General features: G+C 26.1%; 3 protein-coding genes across 4 annotated transcripts; 2 read left to right on the forward strand and 1 right to left on the reverse strand.

Annotated features, from left to right (window-relative positions):
- The first annotated feature begins 2,295 nt into the window (after positions 1–2,295).
- On the forward strand, positions 2,296–6,095 carry LOC126900288 (aminoacylase-1-like). Of its 2 annotated transcripts, XM_050675900.1 has the most exons (9): positions 2,296–2,350; positions 2,440–2,520; positions 2,809–2,929; positions 3,009–3,178; positions 4,453–4,624; positions 4,913–5,059; positions 5,131–5,548; positions 5,635–5,695; positions 5,770–6,095. In XM_050675900.1, exons 2-9 carry the CDS (start codon positions 2,518–2,520, stop codon positions 5,911–5,913), a joined length of 1,236 nt encoding a protein of 411 aa, XP_050531857.1. In that variant the 5' UTR covers positions 2,296–2,350; positions 2,440–2,517; the 3' UTR covers positions 5,914–6,095. The 2 variants fall into 2 exon arrangements, with proteins under 2 accessions (XP_050531857.1, XP_050531858.1); XM_050675901.1 differs by lacking the exons at positions 2,296–2,350; positions 2,440–2,520 and adding an exon at positions 2,578–2,741.
- A 344-nt stretch (positions 6,096–6,439) lies between these two features.
- LOC126900290 (nucleoporin NUP35-like) lies at positions 6,440–9,012 on the reverse strand. The gene is made up of 5 exons (XM_050675904.1): positions 8,520–9,012; positions 8,361–8,462; positions 7,858–8,146; positions 7,615–7,794; positions 6,440–7,110 (listed from the first exon to the last, which is right to left on the reverse strand). Exons 1-5 carry the CDS (start codon positions 8,726–8,728, stop codon positions 7,042–7,044), a joined length of 849 nt encoding a protein of 282 aa, XP_050531861.1. The 5' UTR covers positions 8,729–9,012; the 3' UTR covers positions 6,440–7,041.
- A 136-nt stretch (positions 9,013–9,148) lies between these two features.
- LOC126900289 (LIM and senescent cell antigen-like-containing domain protein 1) lies at positions 9,149–12,062 on the forward strand. Its single transcript, XM_050675903.1, has 7 exons — positions 9,149–9,356; positions 9,425–9,465; positions 9,527–9,637; positions 9,693–9,998; positions 10,057–10,198; positions 11,357–11,615; positions 11,674–12,062. Exons 2-7 carry the CDS (start codon positions 9,458–9,460, stop codon positions 11,874–11,876), a joined length of 1,029 nt encoding a protein of 342 aa, XP_050531860.1. The 5' UTR covers positions 9,149–9,356; positions 9,425–9,457; the 3' UTR covers positions 11,877–12,062.
- Positions 12,063–12,852: the final 790 nt, after the last annotated feature.

The following is a 12,852-nucleotide window of genomic DNA, read 5'->3' on the forward strand; positions in this document are numbered from 1 at the left end:
GGCAAAAACCAAACTGATTCTTTAAAATTATTATAATATATCTTATGAATTATAGATAATCAATTAATCCGTGATATCGAAAAATATTGATGTTGATATCATGATAAAATGCTTAATATTATTGGATAGAGTTCACCATAGCCACGCAATAACACAGGCTATATGAAAAATAGCCTGTTGTACTAATTGTACTATTTTTAGCTTTTTTATAATATCGAAACATGTAAATATCAGTTCGTGATAATCCTCATGATCAAAAATTTACACTTAAAAAATTTGTTTATTTGTTACTAATTATTTTTGTTGATATTATTAAACAACACACTGGGTACAGTAATATTATTTTAGTGCATTTAAGATAACAGTTTAAAATATATTTTCACTTATGTTAGTATAGTACAAGGTTACATTCCTTTCTCGGTTATGTCATTTAATTTAATACAGCTTTTTGTATAAATGTTTAAGATTTAATCATTTTCCGTCTATCGAGTTAAACGATTCGTTTATATTGATGATATATATGATATTTTATATTATATACTATTATATTTGTTGGATACACATCGGTCGAATGTGATATCGAGAATTTGTGTTGTGATTATTTAAGCTATCGTTGTGCTACATTGAGTTGTTATTGTTCTTCTCTCTATGTCTGCATTATCGCCGCCATCTTAGCGTATTTCAAGCTATAAGCTCTATGTCGCTTGTGAGCCAGTATTTTTGTATTCTTTTAGTTGTAAAAGTAAAATATCAGCTTTACGATTGTTGCACTCTTGTGTGCTCAGTATATCGCCGTTGGGTCCATATATTTTTTGAGATACATCACAATACCGTTCACAACATATTGTACACGTTGGTCAGCTATTTACATTTGATTTCAATTAATCCTTTCAATATAATGCTTGTTCATCTTCTTTTTAAGACTTACTCACATTTGTAATTTATTATTTGTTTATATCAGCGCCATTGTAGTATTAGTATTAAGTGTTCCCCTATCCACATTGGTATAAATACGATTTTATAATTCATGTATAATACATTTAATTGTTATATGTTTTGAAAATTTATTCTACATTCATTCATACAGTCCACTCACGTTATTTCTTTTTCTAGACATAGCCTGACTTAAGACAAAATAAAATAACGAACCCGCGTGAGTACCACCGGGCGCTGCGTTCATTCAATATTACAAGTGCATAAAAAGTGATCATAAAAGGGTGCTAATGAGCGATGATGATGTGAAAAAAAGGGGAAAAGAGTATTTTGAAAAATTACTAAATAAGGAGTATCTGAGAAATACATTAGAAGATATCTCATGAAACAAGGGACTGGTAGATTTAATTAGCAAAAAAGAGATATGAGAAGCTGTGGCATCAATGAAAAATAATAAAGCAATAGGATCAGATGAAGTGCCAGTAGAAGAACGGAAAATATTATGTGGTGTTGGCATATGGTGGTTGAAGGATCTTAGGATCTAAAGGAGACATACAGGATTGTGGAAGTTATAGTGGCATAAAGCTTATGAGACAAAGTATGGAGATTTGGGAAAAGATAAGAAAATAAGAAATGAGACATTGGTATCTAAAAGTCAGTTTGGATTTATGCCTGGTAAGTCAACAATGAAGTCATTATTTTATGTAAAACAATTAATGTGTCCCCCCCCCCAAAGGCAAGGAATAACTATGACTCTTTTAAGGTAGCAGAGAAGAGAATGCCTAGATAGATAAGTGGAGTGACTAGAGAAAATAGGATAAGGAACGAACATATAAGAGGGAGTATAAGTGTAGCGTCAATCATGGATAAGATGAGAGAAAATAGACATAGATGGTTTGGTCATGTTATGAGGAGAGAAGAATCGGAAGCTGTAAGAACAGTTATAAAAATGAATGTTGAAGGAAAAAAAGGTAAAGGAAGACTAAAAAAGAGATGAAGGGTCCAAGTAGTTGGGATAAATCCGAAGAAGAAGAAGATATACTATTACATTACGAATAATTTCTAAATCTTTTTTAGTTATACAACCTAACCTATTCAAATAATTTTATTAATTAAAAATATCCGCTGTCTTTTTCTTATTACTGTTTTAATTGTAATAATTATTTCATTTTTAATAATATAACAAATTAAAACTCAATTTAATTTAGTTTTATCTATCATTAGCATTAGTGTGATAAAAGTTATTAATTATATTATTGAACAACAAAATAAATAAGATTCTATATGTTATCTATTTTGGGAATGAACAATATTTTGTTTGATATATTTACAAAACTTTGAACCTAACCTTATCTGAACTGATATAAAAAAAGTCAGTTTCTTTTACAATTAAAATAAAGATGTTACGCTCAAGCATGTATGTATAGATTATAATTAATAAATACTTATCTACATCTTCAAAATTGTAAAAATTACTTAATAATAATTATATTTGTTGATTTGTAGATAATAATTTTCAAGCAATATTTATTTACATATATAATAAAGATTATAGTATTGTGATAATATTTCACATAATTTATTATGGTAAGTTATGTGAGTCTAGATAATATTATGTAAGTCTTACAAATATAGGTTAGGTTTATTTATCTTTCTTAAATATTATTTTACTTTAAATTAAGATCAAATACCATGTATTTTTTTTTAATCTATACTGTTATCTAAAGTGTAGTTGTGTTCTATTTTATTTTACTTACCAATAGAATAATATTACAAGTGGAACTGTCTAAAGATATTTTTTTTATTTAGTGAATACATTTCTTTTAACTACTAACTTGTTGTTTGATAAATATTTATGTATAGCTCTTTTTTTAGAATAAACAAGAAGCAAAAAGAATTAAAATGTCTTCCTTCAGTGATAATAGCGAACATGAAGCTGTCTCTAATTTTAGGGAATATCTTCGTATACCATCAGTTCATCCAGACGTTGATTACAGTATTTTAATTTTTTTTTTCATAATGATGGTTGTGTATTTAATTAGATTACATTATTGTTGTATTATTGTTGTAATAAGGCAAGTGTGTAGAATTTATATTGAGACAAGCTCAAAGTCTTGGTTTACCTTCCAACATCTTCTATGTGGCACCAGGAAAACCAATTGTAATAATTACTTGGACTGGACAAAATCCAGAACTCCCATCAATTCTTCTTAACTCTCACATGGATGTAGTTCCAGTTTATCCAGTTAGTAATAAATTTTTTAAAAAATAATAGTGGTTGCTAAGAAAATATAAAATTTTACCATTGATATTTTTGTAAAATTTATTTATTTTGTGATTATTTGTAAAATATGTGGTATTTCACCATATTCTGACATCTTTTATAATTCTTGATCTAGCGATTATTTTGTATTCTTTATTTTAAAAATAATTTTTACAGTTTTGGTTTATGTTAAAAGCGTAGCTTTTATTATTTATATTTAATAATAAAAATTGATTTATATATATTTTTTAAATTTCAAAATAGCCATTTTCTTACAAAAAAATTTTGATGGCTCAATTACAGTTTTAGAATATATACTTGAGTTATAAAAATTTTAATACATAAAATTGGTATGTAGTGCAGATGAATTTCATATATACTACCAAGGGTTGTACTTACCTATGTTACATAATCAATGTATTAAAATGCTTGTAATTTAATAAGTTATTAACATCAACATTACTGGTAAGAAAAGTGCTAAAACATGGCTATTATAAAAAAAATTATTTAAAAAAATAATTAATACAAAATATTTGCTGAATTAAAAGTTATTAAAGATATCAGAACATGGTGGGACACCTGTGTGTTTTATTTGTTTATATGTAATGTCCTTTAAAAGCTTTTGCATAGAGTGTACAAGAAAATATATATACCTAAGTATAATGAAATCAAACCCAATATCTATGTACTGAGGCATGATGCATTATTAAATGAATTAGGCATGTCACTTATAATTACTACATGACCATTTAAAAACATCCTTCAATTGAATGACACCTTTTATTTAACTTAATATTTGTATTTCTGATGCAAAACTGAAAAATAATTAATCTTACAAAGATTTTTCTAAAGCTCCTCTTGTAAAAACTGTTTTTGTAAGTTCAATATCCTCACTTATTTATGTATCAAATTGAATTTTGCTTAAAAATGTGAAATAGATTATTAAAAATTATTTTTTTTAAACTTATCTCATCTTATGATACTTAATTTTAATAACATACATAGTTCACAAAAAGTCAATAATTTAGCAACCTTACTCAAGAAAAGATATTTATATATGAATCATAAAATTTTTATTTATTTTTGTATAAAACTTTTTAAGTAGGGTAAAAAGTTAATTATACTTCAAAATTTTATTCAGATTGCATTAATAAAAATTAATAAATCTAAAAAATGTAACATCTTTATTTTTTGTTATCTATTGGTATTATCAATAACATAACATTACAATATAATTATTTGTTATACCTTTTCAGGAAAAATGGACTTATAAGCCTTTTTCAGCTCATAAAGATGAAAGTGGGAATATTTTTGCAAGAGGAGCTCAAGATATGAAATGTGTGGGAATACAATACATAGAAACAATTAGGAAATATTTAAAAGAAAAATTAGCCTTTGATAGGACTATTCATATATCATTTGTTCCAGGTTCGTTTTTGATTTTTAACAAATTGTTTTATTTTAAATTTGTTTTAACCTGTATGTGGTATGGTAAAAAAAAAGTCAATTTTAATCACCTGTATCGATCGGAGACATAATATTTTTACTTCTAAAACCAAAGTACTGTATTAATACAACCTTAATAAGAAAGTGAAAACTACAACCGTGGTCTTATCATTATTATTTGTTAACCAATAACTATGAGATTGCATTGTACCCCTTACAAAAGATTAATGAGATTTTAAAATATATAATTTTTTGCCAATATTATTTTAGATGAAGAAATTGGTGGAGTTCTAGGTATGGGGACATTTGTAAAATCTCCAGAATTTTCAGCTTTAAATGTTGGATTTGCATTAGATGAAGGACTTGCAAGTCCAGATAATAGTTTTTCATTGTATTATGGGGAACGGACTCTTTGGCGTAAGTTACATGTATAAATAAAATTTAAAAAAAACATCTAAAATTTATAAATCTTAAAATAAATAATGTAGATCTTAAAATAAAATGTACGGGGTCTCCTGGACATGGATCTTTACTTCATGAAAATACAGCAGGTGAAAAGCTACATTTTATAATCAATAAATTTATGAATTGGAGAGATATTGAAAAGTTAAGATTAAAAAATAGTGATCTTGGAATTGGTGATGTAACATCTATAAATCTAACTATGCTAGAAGGAGGTTGTCAAGTAAATGTTGTGCCACCCGAACTTTGTGTATATTTTGATGTACGACTAGCTATTGAAGTTAATAGTGCTAAAATGGAAAACACAATTAACCAATGGTGTAATGAAGCTGGTGATGGTGTGACCCTAGAGTTTATAGAATGTAAAGGTACACAAGTTCAACCTACCAAGTTAAATGAAGAAAATCCTTATTGGATTGCATTTAAAAAACAATGTGATACAATGTAAGTTAAAGAACTTGAATTTAATTATATATTATGATTTTAATTTAAAATTGAAACAAGATTAACTATTTTTCATACTTTTTTAGGAATTTGACTCTTAGAACTTGTATATTTCCTGGAGCAACTGATAGTAGATACATTAGAGAGGTATGAATTGGGTCATATTATATTTAACAATTCCCAACTTAATTCTTAAATTTGTTTTACATTTTTATTTTTAGATTGGTATTCCAGCATTAGGATTTTCACCAATAAATAATACTCCAATTCTTCTTCATGATAATGATGAATTTTTAAATGAAAACATATTTCTTAGAGGAATTGAGATTTATTATAATATAATTAAAAGTCTTGCTTCAGTTTGAAGTTTTATTATAGATAAATAATGATATTTTTTGTTTTATTCTATTTTACTGTTTTAAATTTACATTTATAAAATATTAGTGATTTAAATAAAAATTATTTTATGTCATCACTTAAAAATGTTGTATCTATATATATTTTTAAATAATAAAAAAACAATGAAATATTGTTGTATTAATTATAACCTGTTTTTAATACATCTTTTTAGTCAATAGTGAACAAAATATTTATTATTATCCATGGAGACAATACTTTTTATTATTTGCATTAACAAATTGGATAATTTAATCAGTTATTAGAGATATCATAAAACACGTTTTATTATTTTTATGTAAAATTAATTAAAATCCTAAGGTTGCAAAAAACCTAACCCCTCCAACTATGGATATACCATAGTTGAGACAAAGCAAGATGATATCTAATAGTGATTAACACCACTATCATAATAAAACATTTTTTAACAGATTAATTTTTAACTACATAATTAAAAACTAAAAGCATAAAAAAAACTTTGTTTAAACATCAACAATTAAAAAATATTGTTTATTAGTATATTATTGTTTTTTAAACTTAAACACTACATTGATCTAAAGAAATAGCACAAAAATTTAAAGACCCAAGGTCAAATGTCTTGTTGTTTACAAATGAAATGTGCCATACACTAGTTGAATTATTTTTGTACAAGTTTTACAAATAATTTCTTAAAAAAATAAGAATTTTTACCTAAAGTTTAGTTGTTTTTTTAGTTCATTACTTAAAAATGTATAAGTCTTATTTTATATTATTTGCTTAGATTTATAAACAATTTTGTATGAAATAGTATTCTCTTTCTTATAATGGTGAAAAAAAATAGTGATATGTTGTTTCTTAAATTACTGCTTTAATTGTTGCCATAAAAACTAAGTAATTAAATTTTATTTTTATATAATAAACATTTATAGTGACAAAAATATATATAATGTAATTAAAGTATTATTTTAATATAAGTTACACTAATTCACCTAAAAACAGTAATAATTATAATCCATTGTTTATAAGTTCAATTATGTATTATAAAAAGACTGTAGGAAATAAAAAAGGTAATAAAATACAACCATCCAGTATAGTCAAATAAGGTTTCAACAAATCAACTACCATCCAAATAAATATTCTAATGTTTTTGTGACTATACCATTTGACGTTGTGGCAGTAGGTTCATTCTAATGGACAAAATATAAATTACAAATATATCCATAAAAAACTTTATAAATTTTGGTGGTTACTACAGTGAATTTGCAATCATTTTTCAGTATAGTCATTTAAAGTATTTTAATCACATAAAGACTAATACATAAAGTTTATCTTTAAACTAATGATAAAGGAAATTTGATTGCTATATTATGTTAAAATTACCAAAATTTTTAATTTAAAAACCTATCATAATTAAAAATATAACTAAAGCACTATATTAATACACAACAACCAATTCTTTGACCAAAAACTAAATCTTAGGAAATTCTCAAAATTGGTAATGCAAAAATTAAAATAAATATCTAACATTAAATTAATAATAAACAATATATTTTTTCTTTTATTTTTGCTCCAAGAGTATTATTCAGGTCAAAAATTTGGTGATCGCATAAATTTTGGGGATGCATGCACCACTTTAAAGAACCTCATAAATACTCTTCAACAAACTTTCAAATATATACAGATGGACTTACATCATTTCGTTGAACAGGAATAGGCTTAGCAACCATAGGTCTCAATTTACTTCTTTTAACTATTGAATCGTTAGGGGAAGATAATTGTTGTCCAATAATTGGTGAACGAATTGCTTTAGAGAGGGCTGAACTATGATTATCGGAATGAGAATTTAAGATAGCACACTCATTTAAAATTGTCTATAAAAAACAATGTAGTTAATAAATTATAAAAAGGTTTATAATATACTGTTTTTTAAATACTTTATCATTGCATTGTATAACTCCAATCATAGCACCGTTATTAGTTATATGCCCATTAAATAAGAGAGCACGGTGATAATCTGTAGGATCACTAAAACATATATGAGCCCAATTTGGTCCTGTTTCTCTGACATCACAACATGAAGACATATGAGTAAATTTTGACAATATTTCATCTTTATTAGCTAATGAGAAACCAAACACAGTTATCCAATTTAAAGGAGGCTTTTTTGATAATAACAAGTTCTTGCGTTCAGAATAAAATTCTTTATTTTCTTTATTAGTACACCTGTTAAAATACATTGATTGAGTAATTATCAACATCATAGTATACTATTTTAAGAATTAAAATTTTTTCCCAAGAATGACAAAAAACTATAATATATTATCATAATTTGTATTCATAGGACTTAAACCATAAATAAGTATACATAATATACAATAATGTGTCCTCAAATAATTATGCTAAGCAACTAGTTTCTGTTAAAATTACAATGACTTACTGCTCTTCTTTGTAGTCGGACGCATTAAGCATATCAAATAAATCTATTGTAGGCGCTTTTGATGGTTCTTCATTAACTCTATTTAAAATTGGTGTTGAAGATCTAAACAGAAGAATAAAAATAAACTGGGACTATTCATAGTATATGATTATTTCTTACGGTTTGTCGCTTAATTCATGATGAAAATTTCTCATAAGCAATGTTGAATGGGCATCAGCATGGCTACGACTAGAACGCATTGGAGACATTGTATTTAATGATACATTATTTACTGGTGTTTGAGCTCGTTCGCCCATTAAAAAACCTGGGAGATAAGTTGGTTTTTGAGGACTATCATGAGATGGAGACCCTAATGCCATTGGCTCCATTAGTATAAATTTAAGTACTAAAATTAATTCAAGATAATTGGAAATTGAAAAAAAATTATTAATGGAACTACAAGAATAAACTTATAAAATATCCACTCGACTAAACTTAATAAAATATTGAAAATTTTAACTATACAATTTAATTATGACAAGTTCAAACAATAAATTGTATAATAAATTATCAACCATAAGTTGTGGATTAACTAAATTTCCCAAATTACCGTTGGTCAGTTCATTGCTACTAAAATGATAAAGATCGTTAAATAAATAACCGCAAAAACTATCTATTAACGTTAACAATCAGAGGTTTGCAATGATAAGACATGGAAACTGTTAAATTTTATTATACAGCTATACCAACTTTCTAATATAAATCATAGTTGCTTACTTAACTAAAGTCCTTGATAAAAAAGTAATAATCCTTTTACCATAAATAGTAAACTGCTGTCGTGTTCTCGTGATTATGTTAAAACTAAGAGGTGGCTACTGGACAGCGCTCATGTTCATTTAATCAGTTCGGAATTACAATTCTCGTTTCCATAGTATTTGAGATGCCAGCCTGCTTATAGCTAAATAATAATTTAAATTTAGTGCGTGGGAGTTCAAGCAATTTGTTACGCCTACAAATGTAAGTAGCATTACCAGACCAGCCATATGGTCTTCCGGTTGGTTTAAAATACTTTATAATTTTTTTAGGTCATCATCTGTCAGTTTTAAAAAATAGTACAAATGCCTGGGTAAGTCATCTAGTTACCCCAATATGACTTGAATTGATTGAAAATTTAAGTACAATTTCAGTGTAACTATGTCATTCAGCAATATGTCATGTTCCCGATGTGGAGATGGTTTTGATCCACATGACAAGATAGTTAATTCACAAGGCGAATTGTGGCATCCTCAATGTTTTGTGTATGTAATTAAGCTATTTTTCTTTTATGAAAATAATAAATTTATAATATTTTAGTTGTTCTCAATGTTTTCGACCATTTCCCGATGGTTTATTTTATGAATTTGAAGGTCGTAAATACTGTGAACATGATTTCCAAGTGTTATTCGCCCCTTGTTGTGGTAAATGTGGTGAATTTGTTATTGGACGAGTTATCAAAGCAATGTCAGCTGCTTGGCATCCAGCCTGTTTTTGTTGTGCTGTTTGTCACAAGCAGTTAGCTGATCGAGGATTTGTTCGTAATCGTAACCGTGCATTATGTCATGAATGTAATGCTGCAGATAAAGCTGTTTTATCAGGCAAACATGTATGCTTCAAGTGCCAGTATGTCAATTTTCTTTAATTATTTTTGGTTCCTATTCATTTTACATTAAAATTTTAGTGGAATAATTGATGAAAAACCATTAAGATTTAGAGGTGAAGTCTATCATGGTTACCATTTTAACTGTATGTCTTGTGGAGTGGAATTAAATTCTGATGCTCGAGAATTAAAACATAGATCAGGGTATACTGCCAATGAGATGGTAAAGAACTATTATTATAATAAGAAAAATTGGTACCAAATAGTCCTTTTGGACCATTAAAGTGATTCTCAGTTTCTCTTAAAATTATAAGTTTTTTGAAAATTATTTTTTGGTTTGTGTTAGTTACATATTTATTTCTATTTATCTGCTTTTATAAAATAATTCCTAGGTCACATCCCTTATATCCTATAGGGGTATCAACTTTATATTTTTAAACAGCAACATACATATTAAACTAGCTTATAAAATAGAAAATATAAGTTAAAATAGAAAAATATTAGTTATAAGTGATAAATATAGCAGCAACTACTTCTTACCTCCAGTCATTATTTTAAATTGTTAATAAATTTTGAAATATTGATCCAAAAGTTGATATCAATCAATTTTCTTAATTATATGATAATTTACTATTTTTTAAGCTAGTTTAATATGTATGTTAATATAATCACCTTGTATATTTACTTGAATCAATTATTAAAACATGATAGAGAGTAAAATTAGATCCAGCTTAACTTTAAATAAATCTGAATAATTAGATCTCTACTACCTTTTGGTAGAACAAAATATTTTCAGTCCTGCCAAACCCCTAGTGTGATTTCATAGAAGCCTAGCCTGGTCAATAAAAAATTATATACAATGTATTAATTATGTACAATTAATTTTTTTGTTTTTAAAAATGTTTGTTTGAATTGTGACTTCTTATAAGTATTTGTCCAAATATTCTAAGATTTTGTTACATTAACATAAGTGAATGTTTCCTCTATTTTATTTATTGTTAACTACATCATTCCTTTAGGTTGATACCCAATATGTTGAATTTACTATTAAATAACAAATTATTCAAAGAAAAAACAGCTTAAAATATGTATCCTCTAAGCATAAATATTCCTAATTTAATATGTATTAAACAAAATAATCAAGGCTAAAAATGTATTAAAGAAAATTTTGGTTAGTAACATGCATAAGTAATTCAAATTTATGGGAATGTATTTATTTACTCATTTTACTGTGGATCTGAAAGGGTTCTTTGTATAAATTTACAATTTTTATAAACCAATGGCTTAACATTTTTACTAATTGATAGAGTTCATTATCAAATTAAAATACAATACCGCTAACAATATGGTATGATGTTTATATATGTATTTAAAAATATAGAATGAATTGTATTGTCTGCGATGTCATGATAAAATGGGTGTACCAATATGTGGAGCTTGTCGGCGACCAATTGAAGAAAGAGTGGTAACTGCATTAGGAAAACATTGGCATGTAGAACATTTTGTATGTGCCAAGTGTGAAAAACCATTTTTAGGTCATCGACACTATGAGCGTAAAGGTCTTGCATATTGTGAAACCCATTACCATCAATTATTTGGAAATTTATGTTTCGTTTGCAATCAAGTTATTGCAGGAGATGGTAATACACTCAATACTAATACTATTTGATCTACTTTTTTATAATATTTTATTTATAGTTTTTACTGCTTTAAACAAAGCATGGTGTGTACATCACTTTGCTTGTTCATTTTGCGATCAAAAAATGACTCAAAAAACCAAATTTTATGAATGTGACTTAAAACCCGCATGTAAAAGATGTTACGATAAATTCCCTTCAGAATTCCGACGAAGATTACGCAAAGCATATGATAACACACCAAAAAAATCGACATCAGCTTAAATCATCCCATATTTTAGTAGTCTTATTAATATTTTTATTAAAATAGCTTACAAATTAACACTTCTAATAACAATCATAATTATTATATATGCTACTTTTTGATGTTTAAATTATACTTATAAATAATAAAATAATATTTAGTTTTGTTAGTTTCAAATAGCTAATATATTTTTCTAGGATTATCAAGTCATTGACTTTTTATAAACAAATAATTGGTTACTTACAATTTGTACACATTGTATTATTTTAAAAATATGATAGTGTATTTACTGATATAAATATTACTGCATTAATATATTATGTTATAATTAATAATACAATTATATAGTAAATAAAATATTTATTTTACCCAAAAAAATTGAAAATATTTTCAACTTCTGTATTTATAGAAACCTGATATATTTTATACAATTTTTTTTTAAACCTGACCCTCCAACTGCCCACAGGGGAGAATTTAAAATAGTACAATAGCACTCTTTCACAAAAGTCAATTTAGTTGAACTAAACTTTTTTAAATTATTCCGGATAGTCTACATTTTTTTTAATATATGTTATATTAAAGCTTATGATACATACTATAAGTTAAAAATAAATTTGCCTTGACACTTTATCTTCTACGTGCATATGACTGTAGAAGTTGAACAAATTTATTAAATATTTAATTAATAAATTTAAATGTATTCATATATAACACTTACATATCATAAAACTTGTAATTAAGGAAATAGGAGTTGATGTTTCTTTTGTAATTAAGCACAAATTTCTTAAAATTAAAGACTGTCTACAGATTTGTATCAAAACGTTTCTTATAATAGTAATTGTAACCATCTATTTTTGTCCCAACTATGTCACATCTACACTGTGGTACCATATTTTTAAATTTTATAATTTAAATCAAAATTTTAAAAAAAAGATGTCTTTAATATTAGATGGAGGGGCAAGTTCCCCCCTATTGACTGAGTCATGTAAATATTTT

Source organism: Daktulosphaira vitifoliae, unplaced genomic scaffold (assembly GCF_025091365.1).
Source record: "Daktulosphaira vitifoliae isolate Bord-2020 unplaced genomic scaffold, ASM2509136v1 Scaffold_3, whole genome shotgun sequence".
Classification (NCBI taxonomy): Eukaryota; Metazoa; Arthropoda; class Insecta; order Hemiptera; family Phylloxeridae; genus Daktulosphaira; species Daktulosphaira vitifoliae.